The 23,003-nt window shown below is 45.7% G+C and overlaps 1 protein-coding gene across 1 annotated transcript; it reads right to left on the reverse strand.

Moving 5' to 3' along the window:
- Positions 1-1,964: 1,964 nt before the first annotated feature.
- On the reverse strand, positions 1,965-2,366 carry LOC138510754 (octapeptide-repeat protein T2-like). Its single transcript, XM_069626493.1, has one exon. The coding sequence runs from the start codon at positions 2,364-2,366 to the stop codon at positions 1,965-1,967; it is 402 nt and encodes a 133-aa protein (XP_069482594.1).
- Between the last annotated feature and the right edge of the window lie 20,637 nt (positions 2,367-23,003).

Here is a 23,003-nt window from a genome sequence, read left to right on the forward strand (position 1 = left end):
GTTTGGACTCTCATTCACTCTGCTGGGTCACACCCAGGCAACCAATCATCCAGGAGAGCATTCAGGCAGGCAGGCAGCCCATCAGTCTTGCAGTACATTCAGGTCATTCTCCTCCCTCCATACACTCACAACAAGGAATGTGTATTGGGATATGTACCGAGCCATTCAGCACTCCACACTGCATTCATACCAGTTTCGGGCAGGGCTGTCTCAGTCTTTGTGACACATACCAGAAACCAGACACCCATAACAAGAAGTGCATATTGGTTACACACTCCATTCACCCAGGTCCCATCACAGGGATGCACCTACAACATACAGTCAATGGGAAGGCTCCAACCAGTCTGGCCTGGACTTCCCCACAAAACCATCTATGGAACTTCCGACCAACAGCCAGTCAGGGGGAAGGGACAGAGTCAGGGCCTCCCAGGACTTTGGGAAAACAAGGTAACAGGCAATAGAAAGCTAGAGGCCACAGGGGCCATCTTGTCTCCTATGAGGAATCAACTGATTCCAATGCCAGGGCCTGAGTATCCCAAAATGGAGGATACTCAGAGCACCTCTCAAATTCAGCATGGACTGCCACAAGCCCATAGCCTGCTCTGTGGGCCACACACAGGTGTCCAAAAACATTCATTAGGGGTACAGAGTTGTACACCCACCCATGGGTGCCATAAGGGTATCCCAAGGGTCTGTACACCAAACCAAAAAGAGGAAGAGCTACACTGCCAGGAGTCCCACATGGACTCTTGGGCAGAAACTAATACAGAACACACATGAAAAAGGACTACAGGACAAGGACAGGGAGGCCAGTGCTTTAAGTGGGCCGGGGCCTGCCGGGGCCGGGCCCCGGCAGTCTCCAAAAAGTGGGGCTGAGCCGGGGCCCTGCCGGGGCCCCCCGGCCTCACCACGCCATGGCAGGACGCATTATCCCGCCGCGGCCGCAGCCGCGACGGGAGATGCGCCCGCCACTTTAACGTCCGGCAAGCTGACAGAAGTGCCAGCCAGGCACAGCGTTGCTGTGACTGGCTGGCACTTCCGTCAGTCACTGTAACTTTCTCTGATGACCCCTCATCTGAGGGGCCATCAGAGGAAGCTAGAGTCCCTTAGTTTTCCCTCGCCAGGTCACTGACCCTCAGCGAACCCACGGGCTCCGTGATCTAATCTGCAGATTAGATCACGGAGCCTGTGGGTTCGCAGAGGGTGAAAGACACCTCGGGCTCTGTGATCTCTGCTCTAAGCAGAGATCACTGAGCCCGAGGCGCCTTTCTGCTTTGGCAATGCTTTATGAAAGATGCCTTCAACTGTGTACGTTTAAGCCATCTTTTATAAACGTAGACATATTTCTATGTTTATAACAGACGGCTTGAATCGTACACAATTCAAGGCATCTTTTATATAGCTTTGTCGACGGACAAAGCCACCTTGGGTTTTGTCCGTCCTCAACGCTTTATAAAAAATGGCTACGTTTCAAGCCGTCTTTTATAAACATAGACATATGTTACAAATGTCTATGTTTTTAAAAGGCAGCTTGAAAAGTACACAAACCATAGTAAGGTAAGCACACAAGTGTGCGTAACTTACTATGGTTTGTGCACTTACAAGCCACCTTGTATAAACATAGAAATATGTAACATTGCTATGTATATAAAAGAAGGCTTGAAAAATCACAAACCATAGTAGTACGCAAACAAATATTTAAATGCTCAAATACATTTATATATTTGTTTGCGCATCTTACTATGATTTGTGCACTTTTAGGCCACGCCCGCAATGGAAGCCACGCCCCCAAACGAGGGCCCCCCCTCAATTTTTTACCCCACTTAAAGCACTGAGGGAGGCCCTGTCCTTCCAATGCTTTTCCAGCATCACATCTTCCTCCTTGCATGCACGTTCCCTTGCCAATCTGTCCACCTGTAACTTCCTCTGTTCCCTCTTAATCAACTTGTGTTTTTCTTCCTACGCTACCTCCCTCTGCCTCTCTCTACTTCTCTTATCCTCCTGTCCCGATGTTCCTGCTCTTCTCGCTGTCTCTCCTTATGATCTTGTTCTATCCTCTTTTCTCCTTCCCCATGCACCTGCTCTTTCTCTTCCTCTCTTCGCCTCTCCCAGTACGCTCTCTGCAACCTTTCTTCTCTTTCCTTCTCCTTCCTGTCAGTTTCCTCCATTATCTCAGCCCACTGTGCTGCTTTGCCTCTCCCCCTCAAGCCTTCCATTGCCTTGGTTGCCCCCTCTGTCTCTCCATCTGTCTTCCCTTCCAGCTTCAGGAGTATCTGTCCCTCTATCCATTCATTCGTGGCTATGTTCCTTAGCCCCTCCTTCAATTCTTTCTGAGCCTCGCTGCTTGCTTCTCGCCCAGTAGTCATTTGCCCTGCGCCTCTCTGCCCCTCCTCCCTAGTATATGGTGGTGGCTTACATGCAGTGCCTTAAGTGGCACTACAAATCGAGCCGGGGCCCATCGAGGGGGCGTGGCCTAACAACGGGGTCTTGATGGGCCGTTAGGCCACGCCCCCTTGACGAGCCCCGGCTCAATGGGCTACTGGCACCCCTGCCAGGCAGCCTTTTGTAGAGATTAGCACCCTCTCCCCCATGGGGGAGAGGGTGCTGATCTCTGCATTTATTTTGTATAGGCTTGCCTGGCAGGGGACAGCGCCTCGCCTATTCAGCCTTAATGGTGGTGCTGCCCCTCGCCAGCTGGGGAGGGGCAGCGTCACCATTAAGGCTGAAAGGGTGAGGCCACTGGAAGCAGAGGCCTTTTTCCTAAAGACTGAAACTCCCGCGAATCCGCGGGAGCTTCAGTATTTAGAAAGCAAGGACTCTGCTTCCAGCGGCCTCACGTTTCTCCATAATGGTGGCGCCGGCCCACGTGCATCCCTTGATTAAAGGGATGCCTCGCAGGTGCGGCGCCACCATTATAGCTGAAAGACATTTTTTTCTGAAGCCTGAAGCTCTCGCACACGAGCGAGAGCTTCAGGCTGTAGAAAAAAATGCCTTTTCGTGTAGTGGCCGGGGCTGCCCGGGGAGATTAGTGGGCCCCGGCAGGGCCCCGCCTCAAAACGAAATTTCGGAGCCTGCCCACTTAAAGCCCTGCTTACATGCCGTATTTACATACCCCTCTGATCCTCTTAATTCTCATATTGGGTACATCCCCTGCTCATCGTCTGTGTCATCAGAGACCATGCTTGGAGGGACGTGCGGAGGAGCGGAGGGTGGGGCCGTTGGCCCCTGCACCTCCTGCTGGTTGAGCATCCACTGATGCCTTGCTGCGTCCCTTTCACCCTCCTGGAACATCCTTCAGAGTTCGAATAGAGCAGCCCTGCAGCTTGCTAGCCTCTTCCCTTTGTAGGTTGCCCGTATTTGTGTCACTAGCGATTGCTGCACATCTTTGAAGGAACTTCTGCACAGTGGCCACAGATTAGTTAACTTTCCCTCTGTGCTTTTAAACCATCCTATGCTGGAGGGGCATGTCACCCTCACACTTCCCTTGATACATTGCTACATTGCTCTTGCATTTACCTGACCTCAAATTGAGGGTTTCGATAATCCACTGTTAAGGAGAGAACACAATGTAACCACTATGTTGTTAGCTCACTACGAGCCTCTCCGGCTTCACAACCTGTCAGGCGTGCTCCACGCACCACCCCTTCACAAACACACTTGGGCACACCAACAGCCTTGCGCATGCGCCTTCCGCACACCGCCATGCATTCACCTCATCTGCAAATCCCACGTTTTCCAATGCTAGCTCCTCACCGTCTCGTGCTCTCTGTGTCCTATGTACCAACCTACAAGTGATGTCACCAATTTTTCTAAATAAGGTAGTGCTGAAAAATCAAATACTGTGTGCACAATGTTAAATGCCTATTACCCCCACAATACACAGAATTGTGGGGGTAACAGGCAGGAAGACAGCTGTCACAAACCCCACAGCTGTCTTCCTGCCTTCCGTCAGAGTATACCAATATTCACTTGTGATCGTATTTAATCCACATACTCAGAATGCAAGACTCTGTCAATGCGACACTACACAGAGCAACGCGAGGGATGCCATAGGGCACACTTAGCAGGGATCGGACCCTTGTAATTGGTTGTACACCTAACAACGCTTGATATTTTAACAACGCTACAAAGTTATGAAACTACTATTAGCCCTGATTTGAGAAAGGCTTTCAGTAGCCGAAACACGTGTCATCATTATGGGCATAAATTAAAACTTGACTAATGCAACATCATAAGTCTGGCGCATGTCTTGCATTCTGAGTACGTGGATTAAATACTATTTGTAAGGTGGTTGAACAGACTCTTTTCCAACTCAGATAAGAGGCGACAGTGTGTATGGATTAATAACAATCCAAAAGCAGCAGGACTAAAGAATTAAGTGTCGCCTGACAGACTAGTCTCTCAAAAGGAGTCCAAGTGTACATATATTCTCTTGTGATCGAACTATACCCGCTGCGTCATCTCACGTGCAAAACATCTCACTTCAGGAGACTTAACCAGTCCGCTCACCTTCTACAATCTTGGTTAGCTCCCTTGTTAAACCTTACGGGGATACTGTCATCTATGACCCAAGCTAAAATGCCCAACCCACAGGAAACCACTATTTTCATATACTTCTGTCATCCATGCTTTCGAGTCAAAAGTCTAGGTTGTTCACCAGAACCGTTTACCTCTATACTCGAATGGGCCCTAACCACAGATAATGATGTTACCTCCACTCTTGCCCCTACTAAGTTTGACAATTCTAAACAATACTTGATGATACTCAACAATGTTTGAAAATACTAAACAATACTCCACAATACTCAATACCCTTCCTCACATCCACAGTTGCCGTGTGACTTACACTCTGTGGTCTGCTTGCGCTGCTCGGCTGCCGCATCCTCCAAAGCTGCCACTTCCCCCTCCTGGTCTGCCTGGACTCACTGACTTTAGGCATGATATTCTCCAAGCTGGTTCCTGACGGCCTCTCCACAGGTACGTGTTCCCCATCTTTCTCGAAATATGCAAGGGTCATGCAGCCTCTGAGGTTCTGCTTTCGGAGGAGATGGCTTTGTGCCGGGCTGGCGCAGCCAACCATCCTCTGCTACCAACTTGTTGGGTGTGAATCCGAGGTATGCCAAAGCGATGCTTGGGTCCACTGACTTTGAGGGCCCAACACCCTCCCAGAATAAACGGAGCACTCGGTCAACGACAAGTACACACTGCGGTTTATTGAAAATAAAAGCAACCAGGATCAATAAAAGAAACAGGAAGATTCTGGTACATCTTGAAATTACAATGTGTGCTCCCAAGTTTTGCTGTAAGATTACGTCATCTCCTGGGCCCTTCGTCCTAAAACCTGTCAGTATGAGGGATTGGGCGTGCAGAATTCTATAACCTATACTGTATCCTATAGATGCTATTCTACTGGCTCTTACATGTCAGGTGGCTGGCCTGTCCCATCGCAAAAGAACTATCTATTGCATTGTTGCAGAGTAGTGGGCTTACCATTGGTCTGTGCCCATTGCCATCCACCCTGCTGCCGTGTCTGATTGGCCCTCCTGCCCTGATAATCAGCCAATCCACGAGCCGGGAGGCGTAGCCGGCCCGAGCACCAAGGCCCCCATGAAGGCCGACTCCCCTATCCCAGCCTGTCCTTGCCTTTCCGGCCATCGGCCAGAACCCCTGCCTCACTACCGGCAGATATGGAACTCCAGTAGAACTTCTACTAATTCAGGTACACTATTGCTGGCAGCATTAAAATTTCTCTACCGCCTGCACTAATTATACTCCTGCAGCCATCCGACATGAGAGTACCAACATGCCTGCACTTCTAACCCTACTACTGTACATGATACAAGTTCACCTTGTGATGTTCTTCACGCCGTGCCTCCTAGCAACTTATTACCTGCTTGAATAATCTGTCTAACACAACTCTGCAAATCACCTCTTTGGCAACTCAATTCAAGTGATCCCTATGATTCTGTATCTCGGATTTAATACACACAGCAATCACTGACTCATAGTGAACTGCCTATACCTAACTGATTACAAATGATCCACTAATGTATGCTTTGCACTCTAGGCTTGTCCGCCTAACCCGATTCTAGGTGATCCATTGAGTCTAAACTGTTCTTAGATAAGCATCTGGCTACCTACCTGAGACCCCTTGGTCGCTTGCCATTGTATGTTGCTACCTATTTGAGACCCCTTGGTCGCTTGCCCCTGCATTTTGCTACCTATTTGAGACTCCTTGGTCGCTTGCCACTGTATGTTGCTACCTATTTGAGACTCCTTGGTCGCTTACCACTGCATCCTGCTACTTATTTGAAACCCCTTGGTCGCTTGCCACTGCATTTTGCTACCTATTTGAGACCCCTTGGTCGCTTGCCACTGTATTTTGTTACCTATTTGAGACCCCTTGGTCACTTGCCACTGCATTTTGATACCTATTTGAGACCCCTTGGTTGCTTGCCAGTGCATTTTGATACCTATTTGAGACCCCTTGGTCGCTGCCACTGCATTTTGGTACCTATTTGAGACCCCTTGGTCGCCTGCCACTGCATTTTGCTACCTAGTTGAGACCCCTTGGTCACTTGCCACTACATCCTGCTACTTATTTGAAACCCCTTGGTCGCTTGCCACTGCATTTTGTTACCTATATGAGACCCCTTGGTTGCTTGCCACTCCGTCCTGCTACTTATTTGAAACCCCTTGGTCGCTTGCCACTGGGCACCTTTGTCACTTGCCACTTTGACTAGGCATGTTAGTATACCAGTACTGTTATCCAAACTGCTTTTAGCTTGATAGTTGTACCTAGCCCTTTATATCCTGCTAATTTAAAATGAATTCTGCTCGATAGTTGCATCTTACTTATGCATACCCTGTGACTCAAAATTGCATACAGCTTGTTAGTCGCATCTAACCTATGTGTACCCTGGGACTTAAAACTGCATAGAGCTTGTTAGCCGCATCTAACCTATGTGTACCCTGTGACTTAAAACTGCATTGAGCTTGATAGTTGCACCCGACATATCGCTACCCTGTGACTTAAAATTGCATTTATTAGAGTTTACCCACAACACACCTGTCATATGATGCCCTAGAACTAGCTAACCAGTAGCATATCTGGCACATCCTGGCATATCTCGGACAGCACACTGCCCATACATCAGAATGTACATTCTAGCTCTAGGTAAATTCCTAACAGGTACCATCTCTATGATAGCCTGGTTACTAATTCTCATAGCCTCTTCCTGCGCACTAGCACCACAGACCTACAGCCTGCCAAATATAATTAGCACCTCATCCTTATGAGCCTTAACCGCTCCTAATTACCGCACCAGCCTAACTGTGCAAAACACTCAAAAGCAAAATATGGCACATACAGCTAACCAGCTTCTTGAATACCCCATTATACAAATGCCTTGCAAAACTACGGATAGAAACTTGAGACTACGCGCCCGTCTATCCAAACTGCATGAGATACTAGCTAAAAAAATGGAACAATTAAACCTCCAAAAAAAGCCTCCAACCCACAAAGTAACTAGTGAATCAATCTAAGATAAGTCCTACTAACCACAAAAAACCTATACCTAACTGTACTAAACCAATGCCCAAAGATAGTCCTAACACCACTCACACCATGCCAGAAAGTTGTAAGAGGATTCAATTCAACACTACAGCTAAGTCAAACCCTTATTGATATATCTTTATGTCCAGTTCCTGACCCCACTGAGCCAAGAAGTAGTTCTGTTTTGCAAGTTTAAAAGGTTTATTTGAAAACAATTAACAGTATATATATATATCACACTTTTATAATGAATTAATAATTGAATATCACACTTAATCTGAGCAGTAATCAATAATGGATAGTCTGGCACTAGCACACTTTTTTATAATCAATAATGAGTGGGTATAGGATGGATAAGATAGCAACAATACTTTTATGATTTCAAATAGATGCAATGTGGAATGAAAATGCAGTACAGAAAAGAACTTGATAGGATTTCAGCAAAAGACAATGTAATCACTTTCTTGGACAATTCACCCCCCCCCCCCTTTATGCAATATAAGGAGATGAAGATGAGAGCACACAGTTCTTAGGAATGCAATCAAATAAAATTCAGTTCAATTCCCCCCCCAGCAGCTCATACAACAGATAGGAGTTTTGAAACACAGGCAAAATGATTTGAATATGGTGACAATGCAGTGAGAAATATGCTGAAAATGCTTTTAATTCCCTTTAGGAGGTTCAGGGTGAGTGAGAGATACTATATATGAGTTCAGGCTCCCTTTAACAATGCTCTAGGAGTAACTAGCAAGTTAAACACATTTTTGGCAAAGGAAAGCAAGGAAGCTGCTGTTTTCACACGTGGCTGGATTTTTAACCAAATCGCGAATCGTGGCAAAATTCGCGAATGCGTGAATCACGATTACGGCAAAAGTATAAGGAGTAGGTTCGTCGAAAAGATACGATTCTAAGCTTTCAGAGGAAAGTTAAACCAAGTTTCTAGCCGAAACGGTTCCAAAGATATGAACGATTTTGTAGAGGTCGTTTTTCGAATTTAAAGTAACTCAAATTGACAGGTGACAGCTTTTAAAAATGACAGGTGACAGCTATGCGGCTGCAGAATTGACAAGTGACAGTTAGGGGGCAGTTCTACTTAGATTAAATAGATTGAATTATATCACTGGAAACTAAGAGATTTGGTTTCACACCGTCCTAGCTGTACTCACAATGTATTTGGAAGGTCTAGGTCTCACGGACCGGGTCAAGATGGCTTCGGTTCTGGTTTCGCCCCGGACGGTCTCTGCGCACAGCGTCTGGTCTCTGCTCTGCTGGTCTGGTCTGACACTGCTCCTGGCCCGGCTTCTGGATCTCTGGATACAGCGACTGTGCACAGCTCCTGGATCTTTCTGCACAGCTTTCTCTGGACACAGCGCTGATCTGCACGGCTCCAGGATGCTGCTACCACTGTTAGGTTTGCTGGATGCTGAGGCCTGCTGAGAAGAGTTCTCAGTTTGTGGGTTTAGGCCCTTGCTTTGAGTTCTGAATCAAGTTCTTTGGAGTTTTAAAGTCTAAGTGTTGGATCTGGTATCTTCTGGATGTTGTGTGGTCCGGCAGAGCGCGTTGCAGCAACTGGATTTGAATCTCCTCTCTAGCTTCCAGTGGCTCTTTTTATGTCTTTTGAAAGTGGGTGTGTGTGCAGCATCACTAGCCAATCCCTCTCTCAACTGCCCATTGGTCAAGCTTTCCGCACTGTTTTGATTGGGGGAAGGAAACGTGAGTCAGAGTGATGCTGTAGGTTTTATGGGTCAGAGGATCCTCCCCTGGTCAGTTTGCCCACAAATCTATATGTGATTCAAATACATATTGCACAGATACACAGTTGTTTAAAATTACATGCACCCATCACATATCACATGAGGTATACTCTGTTCAAACTCTGCTCTTCCTGGGGGCTTGCATTCAAAAATGGCAATATATTTTCGATTTTAGTGGGCTATGTAACATTGGTTTGTCATTAAAATGTATACAAATGTGCGCAAGGCATGTATGCATTTATATAAGGAAGTGTCAGATTTTTAACATTCATACATTTGGAGTGAAACCCTATTTTCCCCTAGCAACCCCCCAGATCATACCACCAGGTCCTAAAACCTCTTAAAATGTGGGCAGAAAAATCACAAGAATTATGGTATCATTTAGATAATTTTGACAAGTCTGCACCATGAGTTATACATCTTTCTTAAAATCATATTCTGGCCAACAGGGGTGTGTCTTCCCAGGTCACATGGTGTAGAAACCAGTTTATCCAGTTTCTGCCAAGCTCAGAGACCCTGCCCCTCCCAGCTTCTGCCAAGAGGAAGCTATTTTACGCCCCCCCCCAATAAACCATCTGCCTGGGCCCTGTAAGGGCTTTGTTCAATAGGAAGCCATTTACGACCACCCTAATAAACCATCTGCCTGGGCCCAGGACAGGCCTTTGTTCAACTCTCTGTAGCTGCTCCACCCCTAATCTAATCAGAGAGGTGACAACTCCTTTTGGCAAGGGGAAGAGTGGCTGAGCAGGTTTTAACTCCTGTGGGGGTAGATGTCAGGCAGAATTCAGTTTCATTAAGCCAGGTTTCAGCTAAATGTCACTTTTTGTCCCCCAGTTTAAGTCTATTACGATTTTTACATACACATTAAATAATTACTTCCTTCAAGTCATTTCAGAGTATAGTTTTACATTGTATCCACCTCTTAGCAAGTCTTTCCTTGGTCTGGTTTTGTTTCATTTGTTCAGTTTTACACAAAGGTCTGGTGATTTTAAAACGCCGGCTTTCTGATAGTGGTGAGTACTGGTAATGCAACCATTTTTGGGATTTAAGAAAATGAATTCCCCACAGTTCTAGGTTGCTTTTGGCAATCAGCATTGCCATTCCCAATGGTTTCAGGCTACTGTGTGGGTAGCCCAATGGTGGTTTTAGGCAGTGCCCTCCTGTGCTCACAACATAGGCAAAAATGGGTGGCAGCCTATTCTTCATGCATTTCCCTGTGCATTTTCTGGGAAGTTCTGGCCATCATGATGTTTTCCATGCCAGTACTGCACAGTTTTCCTATTCTGGCGTACATGTGGGCTTTTTGGCCATCTTGGATTTTCTAAGCCCACAGCACCAAATGTTGCAGCATGATAGCTCAAACATGGGTCAGGACACCCAACAAAGCCTCCCACCTAACCTCAAAGGAGCTCTCTTAAACGTCAGGTCTCTAATTGCCCATGCAACTGAGATATCAGACATCATTCTAACAGATAATCTGGACTTCTTAGCCATCTCAGAATCTTGGCTACATGAGGCAGCTGGCCCAGCCTTATCGCTGGCAGTCCCTGATAACTATACGATCCTGAGAGCGGATAGACTCACCTCTCGAGGTGGTGGAATAGCAATTATAGCCAAGTCCACCTTAGACATGAGAATTGTCTCATCCCCCACTATGAAATCCTGCAAATGCCTCTCGGTTAAACTGGCCACTGCCAACTCACAAACATTAAACATCTTTCTCATCTACAGACCACCAGGTCCCATCGGATCCTTTGTGGAAGATATTTCTATAACCCTCTCAAACAATCTAAGAAATACCTCCCAATCGCTAGTACTAGGTGATTTTAATCTAGGTTACAACGACACTAAGGATACCCAAGCAACTGCCACAGCCACAACCCTGAAAGAGTTGGGCTTCTCCCAGATAGTTAGCTCACCCACGCATAACAAAGGTCGAATTCTCGACCGGATAGTAGACTATAATTGCGAAGTAAAGATCACTGATATTAGACCACAGATCTGGACTGACCACCACCTTCTCCTATTCACATTGACAACCAACCTAATTATGGCCCAGACCATACTCGCCCCTTCTGTGCCCACGAGAAACAAAAAACATATGACAACTGAAAAACTGCTGCCCCTTATAATTCCTAAACTTAATCTGGCTGCAGACGACATAGCCCCTGACGCTCTAGTAGAACAAATTAACAAAGCTATGAACTCAGCCTTTGACCAGATCGCTCCACTCAAATTAAGAAGCAGCAAACCTACAAAACATCTTAACTCCTGGTACAACCCTCATCTAAAAAAACTCAGGCTAATCAAAAGAAAGTGTGAAACGGCTTAGAGACTCTCCCCCTTAGCCAAAAATAAACTTAACCTAATGAAAGCCTCAACCCAATATGAGAAAGACATTCTATTAGCCAAACAGGAAACCTATAACAACAGAATCTCTCAATCTAAATCCAGTGTCAAAGAATTGTTTAGTATCTTGAAAGAATTAGAATTGCCCATTGTACCACAGGAACACTGTACTAAAGACAAAAAATGGTGTTCCAACATCCAACATGCCCTAACAAATAAAGTGTCCAACCTACAAACCAAAATTGTGCTTAAGAAAGCCTCCTTAATGCCCCAAACCTCACAGAGCACAGTTCTCCTCCAACATCCTAAACAAGAAGCATGCTTCAGTTTCTCCAAAGTATCAATTATCGAGGTGGAAATGTTATATTGGGACTTAAACCGTCCAACTGCAAAGGTGACCAATGCCCGGCACAACTCATCAAGGATGCTGCGAGAGAACTCTCCCCTTTTATAACCAAACTTATTAACTCCTCATTTACTGCAGGTTCCGTCCCCGACAACCTGAAGGAATCCTGGGTATTGCCACTATTAAAGAAGCAAACCCTTGACCCGGCCATTCCCACAAACTTCAGGCCTATCACAACCGTGCCATTTATCATAAAAATTTTGGACAAAGTGGCATATATCCAAATACAGAATTTCCTCGAATCTAGCCGTCTACTTGGATCCCGGCAATCAGGATTCCGCCCCCAACATGGCACGGAGACGGCTCTAATCGATCTTAAGGCCCAAATAGATGAGCGCAGATATCAAGGCCAAGCTGCCCTACTCCTCCTGCTAGACCTCTCGGCTGCTTTCAACTTGGTCGACCACACAGTCCTGTGTAGCCACCTAGACTCCGCTTCCCACTTCTCGGAGGATGCCATAATTTGGATCAAGTCCTTCCTGAGCAACCGGAATATGAGAGTCTTCTCTCCATCGGCCTCAGCTGACCCGATCCCCATAACCTGCGGCGTACCACAAGGATCCTGCGTGTCACCCACTCTATACAATGTATTCACTAAGCCCCTCTTCGACGAAATGGACCATCTGGGTATCACCTACACTAACTATGCAAATGATACCCAGATCCTCCTTCTGCTTTCAGGAGATTACGCCGTGGATTTGGCCTTAATTAATAGAATCTACAGTATCGTTCAGGCATGGATGGCCACTCACGGGTTATGCCTGAACGACGACAAAACTGAGCTCATTATTTTAGGTACCCCAACCCACATATTCAAACTCAGCCCTGATTACGCTAACTTTAATATCGATGGCAACAACATAAAAGTAGCTAAGGAAGTGAAGACTCTAGGTTTTTACTTAGACGCCACCCTGAACTTGTCTAAACAAGTCAACTCCCTAGCCTCTGCTACTGCATACACATGCAAAGTCATCAGAGCTAGTAAACAATTCCTTTCTACAGACAGCTGCCTTACACTGGCCAGGGCCCTCATTCTCTCCAAATTGGATTACTGTAACGCAATCTACATTGGAGCTAATAAACATATTATCTATAAAATACAGGTTCTCCAGAACAACGCCCTAAGAGCAGCTCTTAAAATTAATAGAAATGAACACATATCCTCGCTAAGAAGAGAACACAAGTGGCTATCCACTTTTGACAAAATTCAACTTAAGATTGCCTCTCTCACACACAAGTGCCTTAACAATAACGCACCGCCATACCTCATGGATAGAATTTGAAATAAAACCTCTCCCAGACCTACAAGAATAGCCAACCAGAACTGTCTCCAAGTTCCACGATTTAGATTCTCTACCATAGGTGGACACAGCTTCCCAGTCAAGGCTGCGCAATTATGGAACTCCTTACCACCCGGCATTAGAGAACCCCAACCCTTCTTTAAATTCAGACGACATCTAATCAACTTGCTATAAGAGAATGATACTTAATCACTATGACCACTACCTTTCCACTGACTCCCCCCTTTTTGTTCTCCGAATTGCCTTTAGGGGTCTATTGCTGTGAACTACCGGTGAATGCATTATGCCTTCCTAAACATTATGCTACCTGATAATGTATTTGCTTTGTAAGGAACGAATGCTAGGTCATGTCCTACTCTGCACTATGCCTATGCCCCTGTAAATGTGTCATGTATAGTGTATACCTATGTACCCTGTAACTAAGTTGAACATATTCTTATCTCCTGCGCCCTGAAGCCTCGGGGTATGGTGCACATTATAAATAAAGAAACAAACAAACAAACAAACTCCTGGAATATTAAACTGTGATTGGTTAGAGCTGATCCCCCCGGACCTGGGACTCGATCGAGTTCTCAGCTCACTGTGTACCTCTTGAAGGTGATGTGAACGATTATGTGTCTGTATTGTAACTTGTGTATACCACCGTTGCCTATGAGAATATTCTCCTTACATTGCAACACTTGTTGGAGTCTGCATCTGGCTTGCTGAGATCGGTTCTGCTTTCCCACCACAGAAGACTGTCCATTGTCTCATTCGGCTGAACCACATGTTTGGAAACCAGAAAATTGAGTTCTGTAGCTCTCTATGAGGATTTATTCTGTTTCTCTGCAGCTGGTCCCCTTGCTGTCTGGAGATTGGAATGTGTCCTCGTATCTCTGACCTTGGCTGTGGGCCTGTCTTGCACGTCTTGCTTTCTGTGTAGCCTGAGTCAGTACGGCTCATCTCAGATTCAGTGGCTTGAGGCCTGCTGCAATTTTCCTAAACCTTATAATGCAGTTTCTATATTGTACATTCTATGCTATGTTCTCTACATGTTAGTCACACCTATCAGGTTCCATATATATCCCGTAGTTCCATAGGATTATTCACATTAAGCATCTGCAAGCTTGCTCAGGATCTCTTGTGCCTTGCCGTTCTGTGTTACTACATTTGGCTAATGACAAAAATAATAAAAACAATGACAGTGTGTATATGTATCTGTCCTCTAGCTATATAACTGTGGACTCATGTTCTTCATGTATACGAGTGTGTGTTTGTGTGGTGTAGTGTGGACTGTGAATATGCTTCATGTCTAACGTTGCTATGTCATGGTGTCACTAGTGCAAATTGCAAAGTTACTTAAATATGCACATTAACAAGGGGGGACCTGGGAGTCTCCAACCAGACCGAAACACGTGTCTGGTGATGTTGTTGGTACTCTTGTTCAGAGGAGAATTGCCTAGCATTTCGGTGCTGGACTGCCCCAGGGCAGGACAAAGACTGATATGTTTAGGATATTTCTTCTCTGTGAAAGATAGTGAGGTAAAGACTCTGGGTAAGTCTCTCGCACCCAGGACTAATGTCTGGCAGAGGGACTCCCAGGAACCCCCTTGTTAATGTGCATATTTAAGTAACTTTGGGTCTCACCCTAAGTTACTAGGGGAATCCAGACGTGAACCCCTTGCTCACTATTCTTAGAGAGGCACAGCTCCTCCCTACTGATGAGGTCCAACAAGACCGACACACGTGTCTGGGGATGCTGTTGGTACTCTTGTTCAGAGGAGAATTGCCTAGCATTTCGGTGCTGGACTGCCCCAGGGCAGGACAAAGACTGATATGTTTAGGATATTTCTTCTCTGTGAAAGATAGTGAGCTAAAGACTCTGGGTAAGTCTCTCGCACCCAAGACTAATGTCTGGCAGAGGGACTCCCAGGACCCCCCCTTGTTAATGTGCATATTTAAGTAACTTTGGGTCTCACCCTAAGTTACTAGGGGAATCCAGACGTGGACCCCTTGCTCACTATTCTTAGGGAGGCACAGCTCCTCCCTACTGATGAGGTCCAACCAGACCGAAACACGTGTCTGGGGATGCTGTTGGTACTCTTGTTCAGAGGAGAATTGCCTAGCATTTCGGTGCTGGACTGCTCCAGGGCAGGACAAAGACTGATATGTTTAGGATATTTCTTCTCTGTGAAAGATAGTGAGCTAAAGAATCTGGGTAAGTCTCTCGCACCCAGGACTAATGTCTGGCAGAGGGACTCCCAGGACCCCCCTTGTTAATGTGGTGTCACTAGTGACATCAGCATCGTGGCTTCTTGGTGCTCAGTTGAGGCTGTTCATATAGGTGTCTCTGTGCACGATCACAAGCTCTTCTCCCACACATGGAAAGATTTGCATTGTATTCGGTCGGTATGGCTGGCTGAGAGGATACCTTTCAGTGTACTTGTCAATCATTTCTGCACTTGGGATTCGTCTGAAATAAGATGGGTGGCTTCATGCATTTCTGACATTTTGCTTCATCATGAATTTAGGAGGGCGGAGGGGTGGTCTTGGGACCCCTAGGGCTTACTCTTCAGGTCCCATCATCATAATAGTGTTAATGCAAGGTCTGCAGAGGACTCCAATTAAGATTAAAGTCTGTGTGTCAGTGTCGTTAGACAATATGTGGGGATGAGCTGTAAGCCCTGCTGTTGGGTACCCTAAGGTGTTGTAAGCAGCGCATGCTTTACAACAGACTCCCAAGCCAGCCTGGGAAATCAGGCATGCACAATCATACTGCTATGCTACAGGGGCATGCCATGTGCTGCAAGAGGTGAAATATATAGAAGTTTGATTTTGCATCTTTCACATAGAGTAGAAATAGGTGGAGTGGATGCACCTGGCCCTTATCCTCCAATCACACCAGTCACCACTGTGCACAGCCAGTAACATTATTATACTGCAGAGGTAGCTTTTGTTGCCAGGGGGCAACTGACCTTGTAAATGATTTAAGGTCATTGGCGGCAGGTGTCTATTCTTAGTGGAGGGGCATTAACATCCCCCAAGAATTAATGCAGGTGACGGTGCAGGTGACGGAGTGCAGCGAGGGAGCCCTAAGTATTGTAGGGAGATTAACCCAGATATTTTCTTTTAAATAATATGTTCAAATAGTGCAATGTTATATTATGTTATTGTGATTTTTACCACTCACTGCCAAAAAGGAAGTAGGGCTGGGGGGGCTTAGTTAGTGGGATAGAGAGGGAAAGCGCTAAAGAGCGTTGATGGTGCTGATGGTAGCTTCAGTTCGGAAAAACCAGTCACTGTGTCCTGGGTTTGTTTTTAGTTGGTAAGGTTTAGGTGGATTTTGTTGTATGAGTGTGTGTTGGATGATTTGTATGTAATTGGTTTAGCTGTCTGTAGTGTGTTGTGTTTAGTTGGGTGTTGCTGAGTGTGCGTGTGCATTTTGTGGAGGTTGTAGGATTCTGCTGAGGTAGAGGAATGCGTGTGCGTCTGTTTGGTGTTTGACAGTAAATATGCAGGATACTGGAACATTTTTAGAAGGGTTAGTAAGTGAGGTTAGTAGTGTGAGGGGCCAGAAAAGCGAGACAGACAAGTAGATGGAGTTTTCTCACAAGTAGCCATTTTATTAATAAATAAGGGTGAGACAGCCACCTAACTTTCCCTAACCTAACAAGAGTTTCCCTACCAGTCAAACTAAGGCTAAAGAAAAATTACCTAATGTCCAAAGATCTCTTTCAATCACACTTATGTATACAACAAAATCATACAGGGATTATCTGGCAGTTCAAACTTCTTAAAATAACATTTAAATTCATACAGAGAAATATACATACATTCTTGTAACTAAGGTTGAATCCCCTCCATGGATCAATTAATGATGTTTCAAACCAAAGTCCAACATTAATAAAGTTATGTTTAATAACAAAGTTCCATGCCAAGTATAACACACAAATCCTCTTTTCCACAAGCCCTTCACTTCACTTGGCAATTGGAATGTGTTAGTTTCAAAATAGGATTTCTCACTCTTCAAGACATTGGTTAAAGTATTCACAGCCTGTCCTTTGACAAACCAAAAAGTCTCTGTCTTCATAAATCAAGTCAGTGTACAATATAATTATCCTCTTCTTTGAAAACGAATCACTTTTCATTATATCACATGTCTTTATAAGCAACACAGTTTTTTTTCAGAATGGTTTCACAATACTTCAACAAAGCCCAGTGGATGTATCACTTTCTTTCCACCACAATCTTCTACCACATTGCAGTACATCACCTTCTCTTCTTCCTGGTCCACTTGCCATCCAGGACAAACCACTAATTGTCCCTTTCCTTGTATACTCACCTGCTAGGATAACTTTCTTAAAACTACTAGCAGCACTTTGTGGTGTGGTTTGCTTCATACTTTCCACACTTCAATCTTCTGGGCAAAGTTAGATCAACATTTGTTTCATGGATGTCTTTTGATTTCCAACAACCACAATGATTTTGTAACTTCTTCTACAAGGATGCAGTCAACATTGACGATCTCTTTCACACTGATTCATTTGCCCCATGCAATGCAGGTTATATTTCTCTCCCACTTGATGATTGTCACAAGGAGGACTTCTGTTCTACAATCTTTGGTTTTCTTTAATTGCCTTTCTTTCTGGTTATGCTGGTTATGATCATCTTCTACAAGTAATTTTTTTCAAATCACATTCACTTTGTCTTTAATTGCCTTTCTTCGGCTCAGGCAATGTTGGTTACAATATTCTTCGACATTCTTTTTAAATATTGTCCCCTTTTGGATTTGACAATATTAGTTGCAATATTCGTGAACTTGATCTCTCTTAAGATAAGAGTATGCCCAAATTGCTTCAATTCAGTAGTTCAGTATTCAAAAGTTTTGATTTGAGCCAGCTATCTGTTTCGGCGTGCCCTGGGTTTTTCTGCGCATCTCTGTTGGACCCGCTGCTCTCGTTTCTTCTTTTGGCGAGTTCGCACAGGCGTCTGACAGCTCTGGTAATGTTCCCATTGCTTGTGCCTCCTGTAGTTGGAGCTTTCTCTGCTCCTCTTGCACTCCGGTGAACGCCACACACCGAATTAGCATGCAGGACCATGGGACAGCTATTCTTAATGTCGCTTCCTGCTGTGCATCCTCTGCCTTCAGGTTTCCTGGCCTATGCCACACTCTCGACACAGCATTCCGCTTGCAACACAGAAGCGGCTCCGGTGGCTCCTTCTCCCTCCTGCTTCTTCTGCTTCCACTGATTCTTCTTAATGGGTCGCACCTGAAGGACCTTTAAATGTTTAAAGGTCCCACTCAGGTGTGGGTCATTACAACTACTTGACCGCACATTACAGTTTTGCAACTCTAAGCCCCTCTTCCTCGTCTCAATACACAGAGCATTAGGGGACTTGAAGTCCCTAATATTCTTATTTGTTTTAAGATCATGCAATTTACTCTGTTTTAATGATTTATAGGATGTACACTGAGGGAATGGTTTCTAAGGAATTAATGGTTGCTTCTTGACTTCACAATTCAAACAAAATGTAGAATTATAACAATCAGAAGTAGCATTAACTCCTTGACATTTACATGTTTTGTATTCATGTTTACTATAAGGGTTTTCACACTTTATGTCTAGGGGAAGTCTGAAAGAGGAAGCCGTATGTTGACAACAAGCCATCAGATATTCAGGCATTGGAGAGGATGAATGTCGTGTTTCCCCTGACAGAATCCTCACATTCCCTTGATGGCCTTCTCCTCCCATGTGATCCACCTAGCTAATAGCACCCCCAGGGTTAGGATCAGGTTGCGGCTGCCTTCCCCTGGCCACATGGAAGGAGACTTTAGGCTGGGATCCTTTGAGGATTCAGCAGGATTCATCATAGTAGTCTGTGCCCTTCTGTACCGTTCTGTACAGTGGTTATGTTGGTCTGGCATGGTTCACATTCTTCTGTGGTGGTTTATGCTAAAATGCTTTATTTCGTTGGGGCATCCAGGCTTCCATTCATTAGGTTTTGGTAGTTTTGAGTGTTTCTCTTATGCTGTGTTGGCTGTTTCCATTTCAATGGGAGTACCGTACAAAAAAAGATAAATGTTTTAGCACACTCCTATCAACATGATAATCACTTAATCAAGACCCTTCCTATGGTAACCACAGCTAACACTCTGACTCAGTTCTTGAGAAACATAAAGCAATTACATTTTTCTCATATTTGGAATCCTCCTCCTAACTGAGGTCTTGCGCCAACAGCCCATAGGAGTAACAAACTGTGCACTAATCTGTGAGCTACTCAAGTATTGGGTCTTCACCTCTGCGTCCTGGGAAGGAGAAGCGAAGCAGCAGAAACATTGCAGAGTCCTTGTTTTTTTCTGTATGCTGCAAAGCACCAAATATTTTGCTTGGGTGCAGGGGTATGCTGTGAAAGGAAGCCTTGCCAACTGTGGGTAGCACACCGTTGCAAACCCGATCGCAGTGCAGGGCAGGGCAAGGCTGCACCCCAGAGAAACCAGTGATATTGAGAGGTGGACACCCTTGAGGCAAGCCTTATGTCAAACACCAGGGAAACCTGCCACGAATCTACCACGGGGCGCTTGTCTCTCTGGCAGGTTAGTTGTGGTGGTATGGAAAGCAAGGGCAAAACCTGACCAGCTATGTGTGATTGTCCCGCGGGGCAGATCCTTCAGGAGGGTCAGGATCGCATGCCCCTGTGCACAGGGCCAAGCACGTCACGCTGCGCAATAAGACGATGGGCAACAGGAGCGCTTTTGTACATCTCCTTTATTCATACGCTCAACAGGAACTGCCCCTCTTCCCCACACCCGCCTCCCTAGTCCCAACGTCATTTCCCTCCACGGATGGCCGCAACGGCGGCCATCCCACATAACAACGTGGGCGGGATGTCGTCTGTGCTTTACGACTATGCAACATCTCCCCCCTTTTTAAACAATATGTTCTTCATTGTCCCTTACCCCATTTCATCAATCAGTCTGTGGGGCTTCATGCGAGACCTCTGGGGCTGCATCCGGACGCAAGGTGTCGGTGGGGTGGACGAGGCTTGCCCCCAACGTCCCTTGTCTTCTGACATTTCTCCGTCGCTGTGGTAGGGTTCATCAGACCACTATCAAACTTAAAGAGGACTGGTTTTGTTTTTGTATTAGAGGTTAGGATTGTGCCCCAAACAAGACGTATCATTTACAAAAAAATCCTAACACCTCTCGGACTGACTCCCGAAAGGATCAGGGCTTTAATGCCCAAGAAACCTTTTTTAAGCTGCCCTCCTCATCTGCAACAGATAACACTCACAATTGTTTTTTAGGAAAAATATAAGTCTGTGTTTTATTACAACAATTCTTGTTAAAATTTCTTCAATTTTCTGATAAAATGGAAAAACAGAGTTTAAATTACAATCATAAAACTAACACCAATATTTGAAAAAGAAAAAGAAAAGGAAAACAAACACCTAAGAGAATCGTGTGTTAACCCAACTAAATACTGTGAAAACATACAATTAATATATTGAAAACCACTTCAAAACATAAAAAGAAAAATAATTACACACAATTAAATATGCTTACATACAAAAATGTAACCAACATTAAAATACAAAACATACAATTGTATACTAAACCAACTGGCTGACACTGAGTGTAATATTAGCATCCATATAGATGTAAAATGATGATGTCTAATTTTAGAACCCCTATTTTGGTACTGGGATTCTTTGAATATCCCTAAGTACAATTCAGCTGTCAATGCTTTATTGAACCTGTGACATCCTTCTCACAGTTGTCTTGAGGTTCATCAGACCACCTTTCATCCATGCTATCCTCCGTGCATTCCCATGCCGGTTCAGATGGGGTTGAAATCTTCTTGAAGTGTGACACGTTTCGGGTCACCGGCGACCGCCCGTCACCTTGGGCCGTGATCATGGTGCCTTTCCTATGCGTCATTGTCAGCTGCTGAGGTGCGAACGTGGCATCTTCTTCCCAGCGCTTCAGCTGTGTTATCAGCACTTGGTCCCCTGGTTTGAGTGTAGACTCGTGAACTTGCCTCCTCGAGACAGCTCAGTCTTTCATTTTGTGTTTTCCTTCCATATCGTTCTCCTTCACTTGTTATTCCAGTGAGGTTGGCTGTGTTAGGCTGGGGCCTTCCGGTAGCCTCGTCTTGATGAGTCTCCTGAACATGAGGTCCGCTGGGCGTGCCCCCGTGGTGCTATGTGGGGTGAGTCTATATTCCCTCAGCATTTGATATAGAGCCTGTTCAAACGGTTTATTGAGAATGATGGCTATCTGTAGGGTCCTCTTGACGCTTGCCATAAACCTCTCGACCATGCCATTGGCCTGAGGCCATCCTGCGGTTATCTTCCGGTGCTGGAACCCCATGTATTTAGCAAAGTTTAGAAAGTCTTGGCTCATGAACAGCGGGCCATTGTCGGATTCTTTGACTCTCGGGACTCTGTACGTGGACAGCATGTGATCAAGCACTGGGATGACACTCATACCCATTTTCTCGACCACTGCATCCAATCTCAGGAACCACACCTTTTGCCTTAATAGGCGTTTCTTTGAGGCCACCCCAGCTGGACGGTCTTCCATCGTAGCGCCTTGGGAATCACCACCTTGCAGCCCTTCAAGATGAAGTGGTCGTCCACGATGCACAGTTCATCTTTGACAAGATATAGGCATCGGATGTCATCCTGTACCACTTGTCTCTCTTGCTTGGCTTGTTGTTTGAGATGGGCCTGACGCTCCGACTGGATGCAGTGTCGGACTATGCAGAGGGCTGGGTCCTGTTCCGACTTGGAGATGAGTTTGGGCCATCCCACGGGGAGCAGTTGCAGGTGATGGACCACATAGTTAATGTATGCGTCGGCAATGGACAGTTGTGTCTGAGCTGGGCTATTGGGGTGGCGAGACAGATAATATGCTGGATTGTCCTCCTCGCCAGGTCAGTGTCTGATGTCGAATTTGTAGTCCTCGAGGCGCAGTCCCCACCTAGCAATCCTGGGTGGCATCCTGGCTTTGGGATCCCATAAATGGTCAATAGGACTTGATGGTCCATTACAACCGTAAACGCTTTTCCATAAGGGAATAAGTGAAAACACTTACAGGCCCACACCACTGCCAGGTTTTCTTTCTCCGCCTGTGAATATGCCTGTTCGGTGGTGGTGAGAATCCTGCTGGCATAGGCTACAATTAATATGTTGGCCAGGTGGCCGGGTCCTTTTGTGTCAGGATGGCTCCCAGTCCTACGGGGCTGGCGTCCACGATCACTTCAGTCTCCCATTGTGCATCAAAATATGCCATGTCTTCCGCTCTGGCAATGTCATTGTGGATGGATTAAAAGGCCCGTTGCCAGTCCTCGGACCATTGGAAGGGCTGGTCTTTGTGAGTGAGCAGGCGTAGGGGGTTGCTAATGGTGGCGAAGTCCTTGAGATATCTCGAGCAGTAGCTCGCCAGACCGAGGAATGATCGTAGGTCAGACACATTCTTAGGGGGTTGGGCCGTGTTGAGGGCTGACACTTTTTCCTTTTTCCGGATCCAGTCTCATTCCCTTATCAGAGAATATGTGTCCAAAAAACCTGAGTGACCCTTTACCAAACTCACACTTGGTCTTCTTAAGCGTGAGGCCTGCTGCATCCAGTGCCGCGCATACTCTGGGGCGCTACAT

This window comes from Ambystoma mexicanum, chromosome 6p (genome assembly GCF_040938575.1).
Source record: "Ambystoma mexicanum isolate Mex_15411 chromosome 6p, UKY_AmexF1_1, whole genome shotgun sequence".
Taxonomy (NCBI): domain Eukaryota; kingdom Metazoa; phylum Chordata; class Amphibia; order Caudata; family Ambystomatidae; genus Ambystoma; species Ambystoma mexicanum.

Excerpts from the sequence above, each read along its gene's own strand:
- LOC138510754 (XM_069626493.1), bottom strand. The coding sequence starts at position 2,366 with ATGACTACTGGGCGAGAAGCAAGCAGCGAGGCTCAGAAAGAATTGAAG.